At 31.8% G+C, this 22,726-nt stretch overlaps 1 protein-coding gene across 1 annotated transcript in view; it reads left to right on the top strand.

The window, feature by feature from the left end:
* EPHA6 (EPH receptor A6) overlaps nucleotides 1-22,726 on the top strand; it is an 839,959-nt gene that overhangs the window by 40,281 nt on the left and 776,952 nt on the right. The window contains exon 2 of the mRNA XM_063078754.1: nucleotides 16,479-16,543. Within this exon, the coding sequence (XP_062934824.1) occupies nucleotides 16,479-16,543 (65 nt within the window). The remainder of the gene's footprint in view (nucleotides 1-16,478; nucleotides 16,544-22,726) is intronic.

Here is a 22,726-nt window from a genome sequence, read left to right as displayed (position 1 = left end):
TGGAGATGCACTGAGTTTGATGAGAGGAACAGGACCAAGAAACCCTAGTCCAGTTGAGAGATGGAATATGTAAGGGATGGAAAACCATAGATTTGAAGGTGATTTAGGAAGTTCACTGTATTAGTTGTCTCTATTGCTGCTATAACAGATTACCACAAATTTAATGGCTTAAACAACACAAATTTATTCTTATAGTTTTCTAGGTTAGAGGTATGACTTGGGTTTCCCTAGGCTAAAATCAAGGTATTAGCGAGGCTGTGTTTCTTTCTGCAGAGTCGAGGAGAGAATTTATTTCCTTTCCTTTTCCAGCTTTCAGGACTTCCCACATTCCTTTGCTTGTAGCTGCCTTCCTCCATCTTCAAAGCTGGTGATGTTGTATCTCTCTGTGCCTCTCTTCTGGAGTCATATCTTCCTCTGACTCTCTGGCTCTCTCTTCTACTTTTAAGGACACTGTTATTACATAGGGCCTACCCAGATAATATAGGATAATCTTTCTATTTTAGGTTAGCTGATTAGCAACCTTGATTTTATCTGCAACCTTAATATTCCTTGGCCTTGTAACATAGCATATCCACAAGTTCCTGGGATTAGGATGTGGACAACTCAGGGAGGCCATTTTTCTGTCTACAAGTCCAGTTGGCAAACTGATAGATTCATTTTGAATGGTGAAGGATGAGTGAAGGATGGAACTCAGGTTTACAATTTGAGTACCTGTGCAGATGCTGGGTGCCAGTTACTGAAACAGAGAAATCAGGAAGTGGAGCCCACTTCTTGGGAAAACAATGAGCTCAGATGTGGACATGTTAATTTAGAGGCCTCTGAATTGTGTCTGCAGCATTAGAAAGATATTTATGCTGGAGATACAGTTTTGGAGGTTGATAGCATTGGAGAAATAGTTGAAATCCCAAAACTGATATATTTTCTCTGAAAAGTATGAAGACAGAGAAAATAACAGATATCTGAAGAATGTACAATTATTCATTATTCAAAAAATGGTAGTTTTAGAGTATATGATGAAATATAACACATGGAGGTAGAAGAAAACTATTAAGATAAGTTACTCAGGAACTATTTTCATTGAGAAATCAGTGGTTTAAATTTTTTTTTAACTATTCTTATTCTTGGTCAGTAAAAATAATAACTGCAGTGTATTTTCCTCTGTAAAGGGCAACCTAAGTCACAAGCAGTCTGGCCACACAATTGTGGACTCCATGCCTAAAAGTTTAGATTCTTCTCTAGATCATGGGCATGGTTAGTAAATGTCATTCTCTCCTTACTTGAAAATAAAAAATCAATCTAGAGCATTGGGATTTTATTCACATGTAAGAATCCTTCTTGGAAAAAAATTAACATACTTTCTAATTTAAGCATGTCTATGGATAGAACCAATTTTCTTTCCAAAAAATCAAAATTAGGCCTTTCAAAATTTAGCCAATAAAAGGTAGGCTTTAACTATGGAAATTATAACATGTCATGTGAATAGTGTTTGAAATGCCAAACATGTAGTTGGCAATATGTATATTTGAAAAACAGTTTTCTTTAAGCAGAAGAACTTCTCAGTGTTTCTTCAGCACTATTCAAAGTTGAGAGCTTTAAAATGGGTAGGTAAAATTCTTTATTCCTTAAATGGAAATAGATCTAGAGAATTTAAAAAATGTAAAACAGGGTTACTCCTTTCCAGTAACTTACTACTCTCTAAGAAATCTTTGATCTATAATTTAGTCTCTTGAATGGATTTACATGTGGGGAAGGCAATTCCCTGGGGAAACAAATCATCAGTGAATAAATTGTCCTTCTTATTTATAAATTAATTTCCCGTATGCCTGATTAGCAAGAATTAGCCTCCTGAAATATGATTACTTTTCCTTGGAAGGATAAAAAATGAAACATGTTTCTCAAACATGAAAGTCAAGGACAGAATTTGGATCCTGGTGACTACACCGAAAGAGTTATTATACATTTATACATTTATTGCTATGATCCATGTCTTGGGTAATCAATAAATTAAGAAAGATGATCAGTGTTTTATGAAAGCCTGCATCTGCTTTCTTATGCTTAATTATACTTGGGAAACCTGTGTTGAATAAAATATTCTCCATTTGCCTAAATGTTAAAATGCCATTATCATTTCTGTTGCATTTACTTTATTGCACAAGGTCCTGATGATAAACAATTTGACAATAGTACTTAATGACTTGTCTTCCCCACAAGGTAATGATGATAATGCGGTTTTTTTATTATTTTATTTTTTATGCCAACCATAAAGCTTCCATCTGTCATTCTTTCCTTCATACTGAAGCCATGCTATTCTTGGCATGGGTCACATTTGTAAATGTTTCCTTTATGAACCATTCCTCCTCCTGCCGTCTCTACAGTACAGAATATGCTGAAAAAGATCAGCTGTCTTGCACAGTTCATGTGCCTTTTAATTTGTCATTAACATTCGTTCTGACATTTCCTCAATATTTTCCAGTAGGAAGGTATCCTCATAATTCTTAAGACTTTATTTATCAAATAATTGTGCTAAAAGATGTTTAATGTGTAAATGATATGACAACTGGTTGTGTTAATATTTTATTTGTCTTCACATTTTTCCTGCCCATTTCTCTTGTTATAGACTGTTGCACAGGCAGTGTTGCTGCTATTATTCAATTTACTTATTCAGAAGACAACACACATTCTTTAGGCAGTCAGGAATGTTGAAATTATGGTAAATGGTTAGAAAATTACATTTGTATTTAAATTATTCTCTTGTAGCATCTCCCCAGAATGTATAATATTATAAGAATAGATTATCTGTTTTCATGGCCTGATATCCATGTTTTATGAGGAGTTGACTGTGAAATCTGAGTATTCATGAGTAGAGGTTAGTTAGGTACTTTAGAGAAGAGTCTTCAATATTGGTAGTTTGCCTACACCTTTTTTAGAGACTAAAGGAGCTAGAGTATGGGTAATATTCTGGAATCAGCTGGAGAGAAGGGACAGAGGAATCTTAGAAAAAAACAGCATTGCCCTTAGATCTCTCTTGAGGACTCCTAGAGTGGATCAAGTAACAAGAGAAACTCAAATGGTGAAGAGGCAATCATGACCTATGACACAATGAGCAAACTTCTGTCTCTTAACACTTGTTTTTATTTACTAAGCTATGCTACCCTACTAGGGTAGCTAACAAGATCACAATTTATTGAGAGTCAGGTTAGGGTAGATACTAAGGCTTACAGAATTACTTGGTTTAGGCAGGGCAACTCCCAACAGTTGGTAGTAAAAGAATTATGATTTGGCCAAGATTAAACAAGCACACAATACTAAAGCCAAGTATGGAACCCAGGAAGTAGATAGGAGAAAATATGATCTAAACAATGAGTAATTTCTTGGGACATGATAGAAGTTGAAGTTTTAGGAATTTTATTTCAATATATTTCTATGAAAAATTGTTCTGTGTTGTGATTTTAGTTATTCCATTAAAGAATCCAAAGTCACTGTCACCAGAAGGTGCCATAATCAATTCAAATTTAACTTGGATAAAGAAATAATGCAGAAGAAATAAGGGAAATGAGTATTCATATGCACATTTGTATGCTATTTTAGTTGAATTGTTTTCTTCGTATGATGTATGCTTTCTTGGGGCATCTGGTAAAAGAAGGATGATTTGAACACTGTGCACAGTTACGGATGAGGATAGATGCAGAGTTTGGACTGAGAATAAGCAGCCTGAGAGCATTGCATGCTGAAAGGGTTGGGGCCAAGTTGGAGCAATGGAGAACTCCAATAGATACAGTTGTGTGTCTTCTCACAACCTATCCTATGCTCAAAACAAATGTCTACTTTGATTTTATTTTTTAGAGACCACTTTGCCCTTTAACTACATCGCACACAGATCATATGTAAATAGGCCTTGACTTTCTCCATCACAAACTAAGCATACTGGTTATTTAAATCTCATCTAATACCTGCTTTCCTACTTATCCCATTTTTTTTCTTTTTTAGTAGTTGGTTAACAGTGTTTTTTTCCATGACATGAGTTTCCTTCCAGTTCTCCCTTCCATTGTCCCCATTCATTCATTCATTTTATTCAACACATACATAGCCCTACACACCCCCATACAACCCACACATCCACCCCCCTCCCACCCACACAAGTCGCTGCCCTTGAGGAGCTCATACTCTTTTGGCAGAACTAATTTTAAGTTAAAATAATATTGATAATTATGGTATCTTGATTTGGCTGTAATTTCAATGTAAAAAATAATTCTGTCATTTCAGAATTATTTAATATGTATGTATTTGTTTCAAAATTATGGTGACAAAATTAAGACTTTTACCTGATAATTTCTTATTTGTTATGACTAAAGCTTGGACTAGAAAAATGTTTACTTCAAATAATGTTTCATTCTTTTTTTTTTTATCTCCCATTCTACGTAAAACACACTTTTTCTTTAGACAAATTTAGCATTTTTAACATTGGGGATTATTTTGGAGAGTATCCTACAGGTAGAAAATTATTATTTCCCTTCCTGTTGACTACGGGGATGCATTTCTACAATCTATTCAGTTCTTGCCACTTCTATAGAAACCGAGATAAGTGGTCCAATTACTGACATTTTTGATGGTAATGTTGATGATGTGATATGGGATGTCTGCCCTTTTAGAATAGCAATTTATTTCTACACAATCTACTAAATAGCTGCAGCCTTTTCTTGTCTGCACCTTCTAAATAAGGACATTTTAATCTGTCCTGCTGTTTACATGTTTGAATAAACTATGGCATATGGGTTGACACAAAAATCTTAACAGTGGAAGTGATAAAATGACAACTGGTACTCCTTGAAGGTAGACATTGTATCTTACAGAATTTCTGTATCCTACAATGCCTAATATAGTGTCTTAAATATAACAGAGACTCAATAAATGTTTGTTGAAATAACATCAGAATGTGGTATGTAAAGTCAAGTAACATTTCTGTGACTTCATATAGCTTAGTAAGGGAAGTTAAAATCTATTTCCACTATATCCATGTAGTTTAACAGAGGGAAAAACAGTGCTGCAGGAAAAAAAAATTTTCCTTCCGTTTTCAAGACAAAGAAAATGACTGACTTTTACTAATGTAATTTTTTCTTAGACTAAAGTAAAATTTGTTTTTTCTTTCTCAATACAAAGCCATTACTGTTTCTTTTTAAAGTAAGGGTTTCAGTAGTTTTTAGACCTTTCATCATATAGAAATGGTTTTTAACTGAGATGGCCATAATATTGTAGATAAGACTCTCAAATAATTAGTCATAATCTCTTTTACCAGGGCTATAAAAAATGATTTAAGCTTATTTCAGACCTTAAGTTTAATAATATCCTTACAAAAAAAAATTGGAAAGTGTCTAAAGCCCATGAAAGACAAGTGGGAAATGTAAGAAAGGATAGAACTAGAAAGGCAAGAAGCATCTTTGATGCTGTTTAAGCAATGGGGAGCAAGTTCAGTGGCTTGGGCTAAATTGGGCACTTACATGTGAGGGATGAGAAACTCATAACATTTATTAAACATACTTTTAAGACTAGCAAATCCAAGACTAAAGCCAAATAATCTTTCCTACCTATTTAAACTCTGTGTAATTGAAACAGGTGCAAATAATACAGATTCTAAATGAGGCTATCTAATTTATGTATTTTCCTTCCATTTTCAAGACAAAGAAAATGACTGACTTTTACTGAAGATGTCAAAACGGAAGAATGATATACTTCTATTAATTAGGAACATGCCAAAGTTCCTTTCTTTTTGGTATTTTTTAACCATAGAAATCTTCTGAGATAACTCATTGGTAAGTATTAATGACCTGCTCAGAAGCATACCTTGTGGTAGATCAGTTCCATACCTGTGTTCTCTTCTAGTCTCTGTGGTAAGTGCTGATATTGGCAGATTTTAGGACTGATTATAAGGCAGAAGCAAATAAAGCTGCATCAGACAGGGTAAAGAGCTATAGGTTCTTGGACAGAGTGATACGGGAAGGTGTGAAAGTGAAGATGAACATTAGTAGTTATATTTTTAATCAGCTATTTAACTGTTCATTATTTGGGTAAGATTTTAAGTGGCAGTTCTTTCTCTGTAATGTAACTTGCCTTCTAAATAATGGCAAATTAGTTCATTTGATTTATCCTCAAAGTAAGTTCATTAGGTACAATATTATATAGCATGATTATTTTTTACCCTCTTTTCTATTTAAGGTAATAGCGAAGGAAAATAATTTTTGGTTTTTATAGCTTATTTTTCTATCAGAACTAAAAAGGAGAATCTGTTTTCTGGAAGGCATGGAGACAGAAGTTTGAACATGCTTCTGAAAAAGATATTTTCTGTTAGAGTAGAAAGCTGAAGGGTATAAATTCAAAAGTTCTAGATTTGATTTTATTCTCTAATTTGAGAGAGCTGTGTAACCTCACTATGTTTGTATTACCTTATCTTTCACAGTAGGATTTCTAAACTCTCATATAACTAAAGGAGTAGATTAAATTAATCATGAATAACACCTATATTAAAAACAAGGGAAAAAGCAACAACAGAAATAAGAAAAACAACCACAACAAAACAAAATGCTATTAAGTACTCCTAATGAACAAATATTGATCTCAACATCTAGATAATAGTAGTTTCATTATTTTTTAAAGCTTTATTTTATTTTTAATTGACACATAATAATAGTATATATTTATGTGTATGATGCGATGTTTTGATACATGTATACATTGTGTAATGAACAAATTAGAGTGATTAGCAAATTCATCACCTCAAGTATTTGTCATTTCTTCGTGGTGAGAATATTGAGAATCCTCTCTTTTAGCTATTTTGAAGTGTACAATATATTATTGTTAACTACAGTCACCCTACTGTTGCTTTGCCTCCCACGGATTTGTCACCCCTTTTCCCCTGGGTGACGGAGCTGCCAAAGATTACTCAAAGCCCATCTTTTTTGAGCAGTGAAAAGCCCCAGAAAGGGGTTAATCTCCCAGAACCCTCAAGATAGAGGCATTCCTTCCATTTGGGAAAATTAACCACAAATTGGGGTTCTCTTCCTGCATTTATTCTCCAGACCAAGAAGTTACAGGAAGAGACATAGGTGGGGTTTTGCTAAGTACAGTTTAACAAGTTTTACAATAGAAGCTGGTAACATTCAGTAAAAAAAAGTCAGATGACATTCTGTTAGGCAATTAAGTGATCCACTAACAGTCTTGATTTAGCCAACATTCCCTTTTCCTCTAGCAGCTTTTTAGTAACCTTACATATCAATTAGTAACTTGTCTGTCTTAGAACCAGCAGCCTTGCTGTGTTATGATTCTTATCTTGCAACAGAGACTCAGTGCCCTGGGGGAAATTTCCTGTCCTTTGCAAGGTCAATATTTGAAACTGCAAGGCTTTGGAAAACCAAGCCCTGTGAGGTATATTTGCTTTATGAATCCTCTACAACCCTACTGTGCAATAGAACACCAGAATCTATTCCTCTTATCTAAACTGCAGCTTTGTATCCATTAACCAGCCTCTCCACTTCCCCTCATTATTTTTAAGAAGGATTGGTTCTCTTTGGAAGATGTTGCTTTAAAAATAATACCAGTACACAGAGGGATATACCATGTGTAAACATTATAATCCGGTGTTTATTTAAAGCGATCTACATTAGATTTGGGGGAATAAAATATTGATTCTAGCTTTATGTAAGAGTTGTACCCATAATATGTAGATATGGAAGTAAAAATTTTTGGTTTTTACCAAAAAGTGATATGCAATTATGTCAAAACTGGATTAGATAATTTGATAATCTGAATGTCAGTTTAAAGCATCTAAACAGTATGGCATTCAAGTGAGCAACTTCCAAAATGTAATGCATAAAAGCACATGTTTGTTTGTTTATCTGTAATTTCAGGTATTCTCTGATTGTATCTGGTCATGATGTCAGAATTATTTTTGTTTATTTGCTTGTCTTTTAGAGCTATCAGAGGTGGTAGGGTGTGCTACAGTTAGTGGAACACAAAACTATCGTAAGCCTCTATTATGGTTGTGCTGTAACTAAGTGACCTAGTAACTTCCTTTACGGTGCTGGACATTAAAGGCTCTATTGAATGATTCTGTGAAGAAATGCCTTTTTTTTTTCTTTTTGCATGAAGTCTGTTAGAGAAAGTTCCCAAACATGTATTTATATTGTGTGAACTTTTAAAAATAGTAATAAATCTTTGGACTCATTTCACATGACATTAACTGCAATTTTTACAACAGAATTATCCTAAAAGAATAGCTACTTCCTTAATGGGTTGATTTACCCCCTCCTTGTTTAATTTTTCAAAATGGTATATAAATAAAATCTCATCCTGTTTTTATTGTGCAGATTGAATAAAGGTGATCTATTATATACTATAAACCAATACGCCAATTTAAAACTAATATCCCTTAAATTTACTAAAAGGAATACAGATAAAAACTTGATAAATTATTAAAAACAAGGAATTAGTACTGAGCTTTTTAGTTTTATGTACTTATTACTTTCATATATAATCCAATACTATCAAACTTCTCTATATCATTTGGTAATTTCTTTTAAAACAGTATGAAATTTTCTTATAATTTTCAAAGGAATTAGCAAAGGAAACACTAATAAAATATATTTTCAGAGGGAAATATAATATGCTGGAATTTTTTCTCTAAAAGCTAATAGGAAGATTGTAGTTTAGAACATATTTAATCTATTATGTTGCTTTTTAAAAAAATACATATTTTTAAAAACTTTATTTTGATAGCATCAGCCTACCATTTGTTTTTTGGTTTATCCAACTTCTCATTTATTATAAGAATAAATAACTATATTTTAATTTTTAGCCTTTACATAAGTAATAGGTCGTAATATTGTTATTTAAAACATTGCCATTAAATTAAAAATAAAAAAGTATTAGCTTTTTCCTGAAGTTAATATTGATATAATTCTTTTTTCCTCCTACTGGATTTACAGTATTTTTGCACACTGGTAGGGACTAGATAATTTTTGTTTCAGGCCAGCAGGAGGAGCTCTCACCTTTCTGGGTTCAATGTAATTAGTTTGCCTGAAAAACCTGAATTTGTGGGGGTTTTGTATGTGAAAAAACTGATAAAAAATTAAAACATCTACCATATAGAATGGTATTAAAAATCTCAAAAATCCTCAGTTTTATGTTAATATAAACTATTATTCACTCGTCTGAAGTATTCTTAGGAATTTTTAAAAGGTATAAATGCAGTTTAATGAAAATAAATCAATTAGGTAAATCTTGTTTCTGAAAGCTACTAAGAAACAAAAAATTCTTCTTAAGCATCTACACTGCTGTAAGTACTTACATATTTTCCTTTTTATTTGTTTTGAGATGAATATACTTCACAGGTTATGATATTAAGAACAAAGCAGCTTTATTGTTTTAGAAAGAATAATAATTATTTCAATCAATTAATTAATTAGTTTGCAATAACTTCTATACAAGATTTATGAAAAGTAAATTTCTGTTGATAGACTTTAATAAATACATATTAGAGATTTTTGAGTGCTCCACTCTAATAAACACCTTGATTTTAATGTTATTATTTGTAGGAGGTACTGATGAATTTTCTTTAGAAATCTTTGATGAGAAATCTAGGATCAAAATTATGGATATTTAAAAATCAGAAAAAGAAATATTGGTGTTTCTCTACACCTACAAAGAAAGAAGAAAAATAACGCTTTTTAAAAGATTTAGAACAGGGTGTTTGAGAATCAGTCATCTTGGTTAGAATCTACATCTACTGCTTTGTGATCTCAAAGAAAATTATCTACCTCTGTGAACCTCAGTTTTCTCATCTGTAAATTGAGTACTAAAAAAAAAAAAAAAAAAGGAGCGTGGAGCTAATACCCAAAATGTGCGAGGGACTCTTACAATTCAGTAGCAAAAATAAATAACCCAATTAAAAAATGGGCAAAGGACTTGAATAGACATTTCTTCAAAGAAGACATACAAATGGCCCACAGGTATACGAATAGATGCCCAACATTACTAATCCAGAAATGCTAATCGAAGCCATCATGAGGTATCAACTCATACCTGTGAAGAAGGCTGTTATCAAAACAGGTGAAGGATAGGTGTTGGCAAGGATGTGGAGAAAAGGGAACTCTTATACATTGATGATGGGAATGTAAATTGATATAGGCAGTATGGAAAACAGAATGAAGTTTACTCAAAAAATTAAAAATAGAACTACCATATGATCCAGCAATCCTGCTTTTGGGTATATGTCAGAAAGAATTGAAATCAGGACCTCAAAGAGATAACTGCACTTGCATTTTCATTGCAGCATTATTCACAGTAGCCAATATATGGAAACACCTTAAATGTCCATCAACAGATAAATGGATAAAGAAATTATGGTACAGCCTTAAAAAATAAGGCGATCCTGTCACATGCAACAACATGGATGAAACTGGGGGACAGTATGCTAAATAAAGTAAGCCAGTCACAGAAGGATATGAATCCATTTATATGAGGCATCTAAAATAGTCAGACTTATAGAAGCCCAGAGTAGAATGGTGATTGCTGGTGGTGGAGGGAGGAGGAAACGGAGAGTTGTTCAATGGGTACAAAGCTTCATTTATGCAAGATAAATATGTTCTAGACTTCTGCTGTACTGCAGAGTGTCTGTAGTTAATAATACTGTATTGTGCACTTAAAAATTTTGTTAACCTCAGTTCTCAAGGTCAGTATATTATTGTGGTTGTCCTTCCTTCCATTTATTTTTTAGTACCCACTTATGAGTGAGGACATGTGGTATTTCTCTTTCTGTGCTTGGCTTGTTTCTCTTAACATAATTTTCTCCAAAGTTATTCATGCTGCTACAAATGAGAGAATTTCATTCTTTTTTTTAATGGCTGATTAGTATTCCGTTGTGTATATATACCATGTTTTCCTTATCCAGTCATCTATCAATGGATATTTAGGTTGGTTCCATATCTGGGCTATTGTAAACAGAGCTGCAATAAACATGGGAGTACAGATATCCTTTTGACATGACGATTACCATTCCTTTGGGTATATACTCAGTTGTAAGGATTGTTGGATCTTATGGTGGTTCTATCTGTACTTGTTTGAGAAACTTCCATACCATTTTCCATAATGGCTGTACTAATTTATAGTTCCACCACCAAGAGGAATATAAGGGCTCACCTTTCTCCAAATCCTCGCCAGCATTTGCGGTTCTCTGTCTTTTTGATAATAGTCATTCTCACTGGGGTGAGATGATATTTCAATATGGTTTTGATTTGCATTTCCCTGATGAGTAGTGAAGTTGAGCATTTTTTTCATATACTTCTTGGCCATTTGTATATCCTCTTTTGAGAAATATCTATTCAGCTCCTTTGCCCATTTTTAAATCTGATTATGTTTTTTTACTGTTATTTGAGTTCTTTGTATATTCGGGATATTAATCATGATTGTCAGATGCATAGCTTTCAGATATTTTCTCTCATTCTGTAGATTTTCTTTTTGCTCTGTTGATTGTTTCTTTTGCTGTGCATTAGCTTTTAAGTTTGATATAATCCAATTTGTTTATTTTTTTTCTCGTGCTGTTGAGGTCTTATTCATAAAGTCTTTGCCCAGTACTACATCCTGAAGTGTTTCCCCTATCCTTTTCTTTTAGGAATTTTATAGTTTCAGGTCTTATATTTAAGGTTTTAATCCATGGGTATATGGTGAGATGTAAAGGTCTAGTTTGGAAATTTGGTTACTAGAGGTGGAGAAGGGGAAGGGGAGGGGAATTAGCGAGAAATTGGTTAAGAGACACAAGGAATTATTATGTTTTTTAATGATGAACATGCTAATTATCCTGATTTGATCATCACACATTGTACAGATATTGATATTGAACTCTGTACCCCATATATGTATAATCAATTATGTTTTAATAAAAATAAGTAAATAAATAAATCCAAAAATATTATATGGAAGGATGTGCTTAAGTTATACGCAAGTACTAAACCACTTTATATGAAGGAATTGAGCGTCGTTGGATTTTAGTATCTGTCGGTCTTGAAACCAATCTTCTGTGGATAATGAACGATGAGGGATAACTGTAATATACTTTGTAAAGATCGCCTTGTAAGATGTTTTATATGTAAATGGTTGGGGTTTAAAGAGACCAACTCTCAAGTATAAGGTATACAGGTGACTGAGGTAGAGAATCAAGGTTATTATGGGTAAAGAGAGTTTTATACTTGAATGTGAACACTTTTAAAAAAATCATAAATAGTTAATTTTTTAAAAAAGAATCTGTTGAGAGGATAGATCTCATGTTGTATTCTTACCCTACCCATCATAAAACCTCAAAAATAAAATGAAACAAAAAAAGGGGCAGGAAGAAACTTTCAAAGGTGTTAAGTGTTTTTATTATCTTGACTGTGGTAATGGTTTCATGGATATATGCGTATATTCAAACTCCTCAAATTGTTTACATCAAATATGCGCAGTTTCTTATATATCAATTATACTTCAGTAAAACTGTTAAAAAGAGAATAGGATCATCAACAATTAAAACTGTTGACTACACCGTAGAGACAGCAGTGACTTAAAGAGAGTTTAGATCCTTGTGAAAATAGACAAAAACTGTACTTTACAAAAATCACCAGATCATCAAAGAAGGGTGATTAGGTAAAGATCTACTTAAAGTGGGGAGACCCTTATAGGACAATTTGGAGATTACTTGAAGAAGAGAGAATGTATATAGAAAGCCATTACAACAGTAACAGAATTAGTATCATTATATTCTCAGCCTACTAGGGAAATAATTAAGTATTTCAAAAATATAAATGTGCTAAATGTGTAACATTAAACTTTTGAGTGCTCAAAGTAGAAATTGATATTTTTTTTACTTCTGAATTCTTTTGAACAGTGTATACCAAAAATTAAAAGAACTTTTAATTGATAACAAGATAAGCTTATGATTTTGAATATTTATTATAATGATATATTATATCATTTATATATCACGTTTTTCTCTAATATGTGAAATTATTTTTGTTACACTGAAGGAACCCAGATGCCGTTGTGTGTGTGTGTGTGTGTGTGTGTGTGTGTGTGTGTGTGTGTGTGCATATATGTGCATGTATATCTTATCCTTCCTGTACTTTATCTATTACTTCTATTACTTCCAGCTTGTTAAAATTCTGTGTTAATATGGAGTAAATTAAACTATAAAGAAAGACTTTTGAAAAGCTCTGGCCCTTTATGTCTTCTTTTATTTCTTCTTATGATGTTAGCAGCCATGGGAAACCATTAGCTAAATATATTAATTCATTAGGAGTAGCAAGTGGTATAGCCTAATTCAGTCATTCCTTCTTCATTTGTTAACTGGAATATTTCAATAAGAAAAATGTCATTTCATTAACTTTTTTTATTCATAAGTAGTTCATATAGAAAAAGCAAAATAAGTGTTTTATTCTTTTCAGTTTATTTACCAGTTTAAAAAAATAATGCTATACTGGCGTTCTACAAAAGTTAGCGAAAGGTATATTTTATCATTATAAATCATGGATTTAAGCATATTTGACTGTTTCAGTCCTTTACAGTAATTAACCTTGTGTATGGTCAAATTATCCATTTTTTGCCAGTGGAAGCCTATGCAAGTTGGTTCCTGAGTCCTTTTAATGTGTCTCTAGTAAACATTGATATCCTACCTATTTTCTGGTATAAGAACTATGAAACACTACCAATGGAGTTGTCTTTCAAAAGAATAAAAATAAAAATAAATGGAACCTGAATCTGATCAAGCCACTAGATATACTTATATCTACCAATTTAAAGTACAGGGAGTGGAGGAGGGTGTTCAGTGATATGATCAGTTAGGAAAATCTAATCTACACTGTGAGACAACATGACTTAGTTTTTTATTTTATTTTTTTTTCCCCAATAAGTCCATTTCAAGTAGTAAGAAAGATAATTGGTTAGACATTAAGGAAAATGCATATTAAAACGAAAATGAGACACTGTCGCACACCTCTTAGGATGCCTCCAGAAAACTGGGCAATACTAAGTCCTGGTATGTGAAGGAACTGTAAAACTATTCATTCTGCTATTAGGAATGTAAAATTGCACAGCAGTTTTAGAATCCAGTTTGACAGTTTCTTAAAAAAAAAATAAGCATTTTCTGTATAACCTAGTAATCCTACTCCTAGTTATTTACCCTGGAGAAATGAAAGTAGGTTTATATAAAAGCCTACATGAAATTTTATAATGACTTTATAAATAATGTCCCCAACTGGAAATAGCTCACATGTTCATCAACTAGGGAATTCCATACAGTGGAATACTTTTTAGTTATAAAAAGGTACTGACTGTTGAAACATGCAGCGATATAGATGGATCTCAGATGCGTTCTGCAAAATGAAAGAAAACAGGCTCGTAAGCCTCCATGCTATATGATTTCAGTCATTTGGCATTCTGAAAAAGGCAAAACTATAGGAACAGATATTAGATTAGGGGTTGCCAGGGAATCATGTGGGAAAGGGATTACAGCTTAAACCATCACAAGGAATATTTTTTAGGTGATAGAAATATTCCGTAGCTTAATTTATAGCCATGTTGACTGGATGTGGGGTTTGTTACAATTTGCAGAAATGTACATTTAAAAAGTGTGAATTTCATTTTAAGTAAAACATACCTCAATAAGTCTAACTGAAAAAAATATTATGAGGGAGCCTATAGATTTAAAAAAATATATTTAAAGATTAATACCCACACATTGTGTAATGTACAGCATTTATTTGGATCTTGCTTTCCTGTTAAATGAATTGAGACAAGAAAGAATATTAAACATTGACTGGATATTTGATTACATTAAGGAATGACTTCATATTAATTAAGAGATTGTAGTTATATTGAGTCCTTTAGTTTAGAAGTTCATGCTGAAATTTTTACAGATGAACGATATGATTACTGGAATTTGCGTCAAATAAATTTTGCAGTGGCAGAATAAGTAAGCAAGTATAGATGAAGCAAGAGTGGCCATAAATTGGTAATTATTGAAGCTGAGTGATGAGTAGTACATGAAGGTTTATTCTGTATTTTTAAAGATATGTTTGAGAATTTTTCACAAGAAAAATTAATTAAAAATTACCGCTCAGTTTTACAAATGTTATGTTTAGTGAATAGTTTTCAACTGTGCTAAAAGAATATTCTGAAGTGAGCAAGTAGAGTTTATTCCAACAATTTAAGGTTAGTTTCATATTTTAAAATGTATAAATAAAATTTATGACAGTGATTCATCTAAGAAAAACCACAGAATCCTTTTAATAGACACTAAATAGCAGATGCCAAATAACATATGAAGGCATTTTTTAAAACTACAAATAAAAAACCCCACTTCCTTAAAAAGATGAAGCACAAAACTAATGATCAGGCACGAAGGCATTGCTTCTCAGAGTGTGGCTCATGGCATCTGCGGGCCTGGGAAGTAATAGTTAAATATAAAGATCTGCTGAGTCATAAGCATTATACATTTACCTACTGGAAACACTACAAAACAATCTTCAGGTATCTCCATCTGTCTTTCCAGCATCGTTTCTATTCTCCTACTTCCTCAAAATAATCCCCACTACTAGTCCTCACTCCAGCTACTGAGAACTGATTTAGTTACATCTCAGTTACTTATAGAAAGTACTCAAAAAGAAAAAAAAAAAATTCTTACCATATCTGATTGAAGACCCCCTCATCCTCATTCTAGCCAGCTCAAATTGCATTTATCTCCTTTGTGAAGTCCTCCTAGACCTGCCCTCTCAACCTTAGCCTAACTTAATTGCTAGGGTGTTATATAGTCTTTGATTTTAGAATTTAACAGAACATGTTCTTATTTGTTTACAAGTCTGTCTTTTCAGCCAGATTAAAAATTACTTTTGGTCAAGGAAAAAATATGCATGATTTTTATTTTTGTTTTTGCGTCCCATAGCAATAAGTACATTACCTAGCACATATGATAATAATGAATTATACTTTAAAGATGGTAGGTTTATTAAAAATGAATTGTGTTCATACTTTGCCCATTTTATATAAGAGCAATTAATAACACAAAAAGAAAGTAAAGGAGCCTGCATTAATGCAGTTTTTTCTTTCTTTAATGTAGCATTAAAAACTATATGTGAAAGGGGGGGAAGCAAAGATAGTTATTTCATCAGTTTTAAAAATGACTTTTTAAATTGTTAGTAATTTTATTTAGCATTGTTAAGCAGAAATCTACATATTTAAAAATTAATTTAAACACTTTATGCATTTTATCATTACTTAATATTATATATTAATATTTAATATATATAAATAATTTTAAAAGTAATTATGCAACTTATTGCCCAACTAAAGTTAGGGCAATTAATAGTAGTAAGGGTAGTTGACATTAATGATTTAAATAACTTTAATATATTTTTGTATCGGTTGAGAAATTAATGTAAATTTTTTTATCTGTTTAATTCCAGTTGTGTTACTTGATACGACGACTGTGCTGGGAGAGCTAGGATGGAAAACATATCCACTAAATGGGGTAAGTTTAAATATCTTCTTAAAGTTGTCATTTTTGTTAGGTTTTTAGTCTCATAATAGTTAAAGGAATAGTGGATTTTTGGTTATATTTAGTACAAATTTTGGCAGATAGCTTAAATCCTATAGAAAAGATTAAAATACAATAGAACTGGTAATCAATGGGAATGATATGTAAATTACTAATTGTTCTTAAATATTTTTTATACATAGTAACATTAGAATACCTCCAATATGAACATTTTCTTTAGAAATACTGATTGTGTGTATATGTTAAACTTGATGGTCTTAATGAGTATTTCTACATAAACAAAATTAGGGTATTATAAGTGGTTTACACAAATATTACCAATTTGGTTTTAATAGAAAATATGAGTCTACTAAAGCAGTATGTGTTCTTGAACTTGGCCAGAAGATAAATTGTGATTAGGTTTTTGTTAGTTAGGAGTTGTTTTTGAAGACTTCTAAGGATGTGTAATTTACAAAGTACAGTTTTTCAGGTGCCAACATTTTAGCTATGGTTATATTTGACTATTTTTTATATGTTTTTACATATTCTGCATCATTTTTACATTGCAATATATTTCTGCTTTTTTCATGTTAATCTAAACTAAAATGGTGGTTAGTGAAGATTTTTACTTTGATTTTTGTCTAATTAAAATATTTGATAATAGAGGCAGTCAAATGTGTACAGATACACTTAGGTTAGCTTTTCTTTTTTTTTCTTTAGAAATTGTATTTTTCTCTTTCATCACAATATTAGTTAATATTTTTACCTTGCTTCTTCCATCATATCTTCAAATTTAAATCTGGAAGGAGAAGTTGACCTAAACATGTTTTATTCTTGAAACCTTTCATATATTGCTGTTTGAATTTGATACTTTACATCAACAGTTACTCATTAAATATGTGTGTTTTCAACTAAAAAATCTTATGAAGAGTTAAATCTTCCTCTTTTAACTAGTTTAACAGTCTATTTACTTATTTAGATTTGTTCGTTTTACATTCTGTGATTTTATTTTTCTGAAATTTTCTAAGAAATATATTTTTTAAAGCTGGGATTACGCTTTTATCTTCATTATCTATTTCTATTAAAATGAATAAATATAAGTATTTGTTGATGAATTAAATAGGTCATATTTGTCATAGTTACTTTTAGGAAATGAATGAAACTTTTTTCTAAAATAACCTTTCAAGATATATGTATATATCAAGATATAAATATATATATGTGTGTATCTCCTTTCCTTGCTGTACAAAATAAATTGTAATAACTTACCAACAATTAAGTAGCTTAGAAAACCTTTTTTTCCGTGTTCTGAAAAAATGACAGAAAAATATTAGAGACGTATTATCACCGGCCTCATGTAGTCATATGCAGAGAATTATGTGAGGAACAGGAGTTATTCCTCTGCTCTAGTGATTGTGTTTGGCTTGATCAGTCTGCATTTCAGAGCAAACTGGTAGTTGAAAGACACAGGGATTTAGAGAGTTATGGATGAACTTGCTGCCATCATTCTTGTGATAATTTTGTCATAGACGTTATGAAATGGGGATATTTTCTAATATTTCTGAATTGTTAGTTATAGAGAAAGGGCAGAACTGCTTGAAAAGTGTCGTTTACCTCATAGTTTTTTATTTGCCAGATACTACACTAAGCATTTCAATGTTTCATTTTCATAATGGCCCTTTTGAGGTATGTCTTACCTCTATCACTCAGTTGCAGAATCCCAGCCTTCAAGAGATAAGGAACAAAAAATAGCAACAGTTACAGGTCAAACAATGAGAGATGTATTCTGATTCAAAAAAAGGTTATTTCTGACTCTATAGCCTGTGCCTTTACCATGACACTGCTAACAGAGAGGAGCACTGACGACTTCATGAGAAGCCAATTCCTTATGTGTGATATTTGCATAATTGATTCAGATTTCTTTTCTCTTCTTGATAAATATATAAGGGTATTTCAGAAAGATGATGGAAAGTAGAATTAAAAGCTAATACGAATCTTTTCATGAACTTTTTGAAGACCCCTGGTATTGCTAATTTAAGATTCTAAGATATGCATTTTAGACACTGGGCAAAGATTAGCAAGAGGAAAGAGAAGAATACAATAGCAAAGAAATGTGATAGAATAAGGTGGAAAAGGAACAGGTAGTTGAAATTTATTAAACATTTATTCCATGTTAGTCATTGTTCAAGGTACTTTACTCACATCAGTTCTGGAAATCAAATATAATTTTTCCTCATTGATAGATGTGGAAATTGAGATGGGTACAGTAAATACCTTTCACAAGGTCACAGAGCTGCAAAGTAGTACAGCAAAAGTTCTAAAGCAAACGTGTCCTGATCATGACACTTATGGATGATAATTTCACAGCTAGTTGCTTTTTATTTCTTCTAAGATTTTACCATGTAAAGATAAAGTCTAATGGCCAATACATGTAGACCACAGAGGGAAAAGTAATACATATCACTGTTGGCATAGCATATATTACTTTTAGGTTGTCCTCAAAATAATAATCCATGTATGGCAGTGTAAGTGTAGAAATATTTTAAAATGGAAGCACATGGGCATATTTCATAATAGATGTGGCTGAAGCTATGTGAATTAGGTGAAACAAAGGCAAATCAAGGGAAACAATAAAGTGGGTGGATTACATAAGTAGGTTGTAAAGAAAACATGCAATTTAATTCTTTCTCTTTTAATGAAGAGGACAGATTACTGGTAAGAATGGAGCTTTGCTTAATGCTATTTATAGGTTAAAACAACTAAGGATGAAGAATTTTGATGAAAAGCTACTAAAAATACCAAGAATTAAAATAATCTAGACATCAATAGAGGTTAAATAATTTTAGGTCTATGGGAATCATTAATCAGTTTATAACATTTAAACCAGCATTTATGTATTAAAATTGAAATTATATCTATTTAAAATTGTATAAATTTTTCAGGTGCTCAGGTTTATTGAGCCACACTAATTTTAGTGGCCATTTTACCAGTTACCTTTCTTCAGAGACATTAATTCTGTAGGTTTTTGTAAATATATCATAGGTGGAAAGATAACTAGGTTAAATCGTTGGCAATTTATGATATGAAGTATATTTGGTATTTTCTGTGAACAATTTACTTTCTAGAAATAACTTTTTAATTGAAAGATTCTCTTTCTGTAAAGGATTGAACGAAGGTATTTTTGAAATCCTATAATGTACTACATAAAATATAAGAAATTTAGTCAATGATTCCATAGATTTATTTTTTACTTAAATAGCCATTCCCCTAGTGATACCATGTTGATGTGGTTGCAGGAGTCAGTATTCACAGTGTGCCTGTGAACAGACCCACCAGTGGTCGTTTGAGCAGGAGATGAGCATCCCTGGCTAGTGGTTATGGAAAACAGATGAAGTCTTGAACAAGTAACTCTTAGGCTTACAAAAATGTAAATGGAATATATTAATTTTCTAAAATAATTTCTTGTCAATTGTGTCAACATTTAAAATATACTTTATTTTCTTTTAAGCATTGTCCAGAATTCAATTTAACAAATTTCTGTTTTATGTTCTTCTCTGCTAAGTATCCTGTTGGTGTGCTTAAGACAGATTTTTTCTGCCCTCATGGAGTCTTGCAATACAGAGATAATTCTACACAATCGTAAGGCCAAAGAAAGTGTCATTAGGTAGTTTTGAGAAATGTTCTATGAAAGAATAATAAAGGGAGGGATTCTCTTCAAAGGAAATTGGGAGTGAAAAGTGACATATCAGCTCTTTTTATAAAGTGTGAAGAAATCGCTTATGGGCTGGAAGAATAGGTAGCGGCAACTTCTAGGCAATGAAGGTGAGCAAAGGCACAGAATTATTAAATGTGTACATTAAGTTTTAGAAATGTTAAAAATCATTTGTCTGGCTGAAGTGCAGGGATGCGGTGAGAAACAAGTCTGTAATCATAGGCTAAGCCATATTGTGAAAGAATTTCAGTGTCTTAGTTGATCTAGATGGTGTACATCTCAGCCCCAGTAAGTAAAAGTAAAAATAAAAACTTTCTGAATTCACTCAAACAAAAATCACTGAAGTTTCCTTTCATTTAAGACATAATACAGACTGCAGGAAATGAAAGAAGCCTTGGGAAATTGGAAAGAATGGATGCTCAAAATATAGGTGAATTGACATTTTTGATATATTGAGACTAGAGTGAAATAGAACAATTATATTTGTGTAGAGGTTAAGTCTTGGTTAGAAAACATCAGAAAATTTCACAACCAGTGGTCATGATTCTTAACACTGTGCTCTCACTGTCTAATGTTAAGAATTTTATGTTTGTGTGATTCAAAACTGATAAGAACTTTGTCCTATAAGTGTTTCTTCTATCCTTTATCTGCCACTGTAATACACTAAGATAATAAAATTATGATGATATAACAAAGTAGCTAACAGAGTGCCAGGGAAATCAATGGAATAATGTGCTTTAATAATTTTTTTTCTGGATAGCACAATAGAAGTTATAAGAGAATACTGAAGAAGTGTTTTCATAAACATTAAGTTTAGGCAAATTCTCTGGCTTTTCTATTTTCTATGAATAACTGATAACTTGTTAATCCTAAACCTTATTTTTTGCAAAACTGAAGGACCCATTTCAATTTTGAAAATCTCCTAGAAAGGAAATAACTGGTCTTTAAGAAGTCATGGCATTTTAATGCTAATGAGAAAAAAAAAAAAAAAAACATGAAAAGCACTGCTCATGGGTAACTTTGTACAAAAGAAGACATTTAAAAATATATCTCTTGGATTTATTCTTGTAATTTGAAAATATGTGAAGGAAAGATTATGTAAGTTTTCTGGAAATGTCACTCTCCTGTTTACTCATTTCCTTTTGATATTTTTATTCAATTAATTTTTAGCCAGTATATAACATTGTAATTGAAAGCAAAAAATACAATTACAATTCAGAGGACCTGTAGTTAAATGTAATATTCAAAATCCTTAATATCCATCATAGATTGGGTCCCATTTAATGCCACATAGTGGTGGGTATGTATTATTGAGGCATACTGACTTATGTTAGCTCTGACTAATAATAAGTAACTGCTACTGGCCAGAAAAAGAAAAGGCACTTCATAACATAATAGAGGAATCTCATGATTAAACCTCTATCTTCTTTCCTTTGAGCTTTGATAATTATGTTTGATACTCCTTAAAATTTAATAGCTATGTGTCTTTTTTTTCATTTTTATGCTATAGTAGAAAAGTAAGTGACTTATGTGGGTAGCCACATACTGATTATTAAGTGTACTTATACACTTAATAAAAACCTAACAGTTAATAAAGCATGTCATAATAATAATTCTATAGGATATTACTTCATGTATACCTAAAATTATATGTATATACTTAATCTTGATGAAAATAAGTTGATTTTTAAGTACTTTGTTAACTTATCTGAAATAGTAACTTCTTTTATTTTTATTCATAGTAATATTTTGAGCAAGAAAATGAAATATTTGCCGGTCCCTGATTTTTTTTTCACACTTCTCTTTTGACTACTAGGAGGTAGTTAAGATTTAAAAGCTTATCTTTAATGTATACACAGTGGATCAGATCTTTATTACATAGTTGTACTGGACTTAGATATAGGTACTCCAGTATTCAAAATCAAATATCCTTTTCAACAGTAGAATACACTTTAATCAAAAATTAAGAAAAACTTGAATGTCAGCAGAAAAAAAGTGCTATTGGATATAGTTTGCACTTTATTTCAGTAATGATAATTAGAGTTTGGAAAATTTTGTGTTTTTCAGAGGCCAAATATCGGTGTTAAATAACATATATGTATTTTTTTTGCATGCTGTAACTTAGATGATCATTAAGGCTTGAGAGATTACATAAGATATATTATCTTATCTGTTAGACATAGTGAATTGGTATTAGCAAATTTATCCCAAAATACTTAGAGTATTAGTCAGGGTTTTCCAGAGAAATAGAACCAATAGGAGATAGGTAGCTATATCTATATATTTCTATCTCTATCTATCTGTCTATCTATCTATTGATAGTGAGATATATTATAGGAATTGTCTCTCTTGATTATGAAAGCCAAAAAGTCCCACTATTTGCTGTCTGTACAATAAAGAACCAGAAAAGCCAATGGTGTAATTTAGTCTTTTTTCAAAGGTTGAGATCCAGGGAAGCTGATGGT

This window comes from Cynocephalus volans, chromosome 1 (assembly GCF_027409185.1).
Source record: "Cynocephalus volans isolate mCynVol1 chromosome 1, mCynVol1.pri, whole genome shotgun sequence".
Taxonomy (NCBI): Eukaryota; Metazoa; Chordata; class Mammalia; order Dermoptera; family Cynocephalidae; genus Cynocephalus; species Cynocephalus volans.
This window is presented reverse-complemented; position numbering and strand designations above follow the sequence as displayed.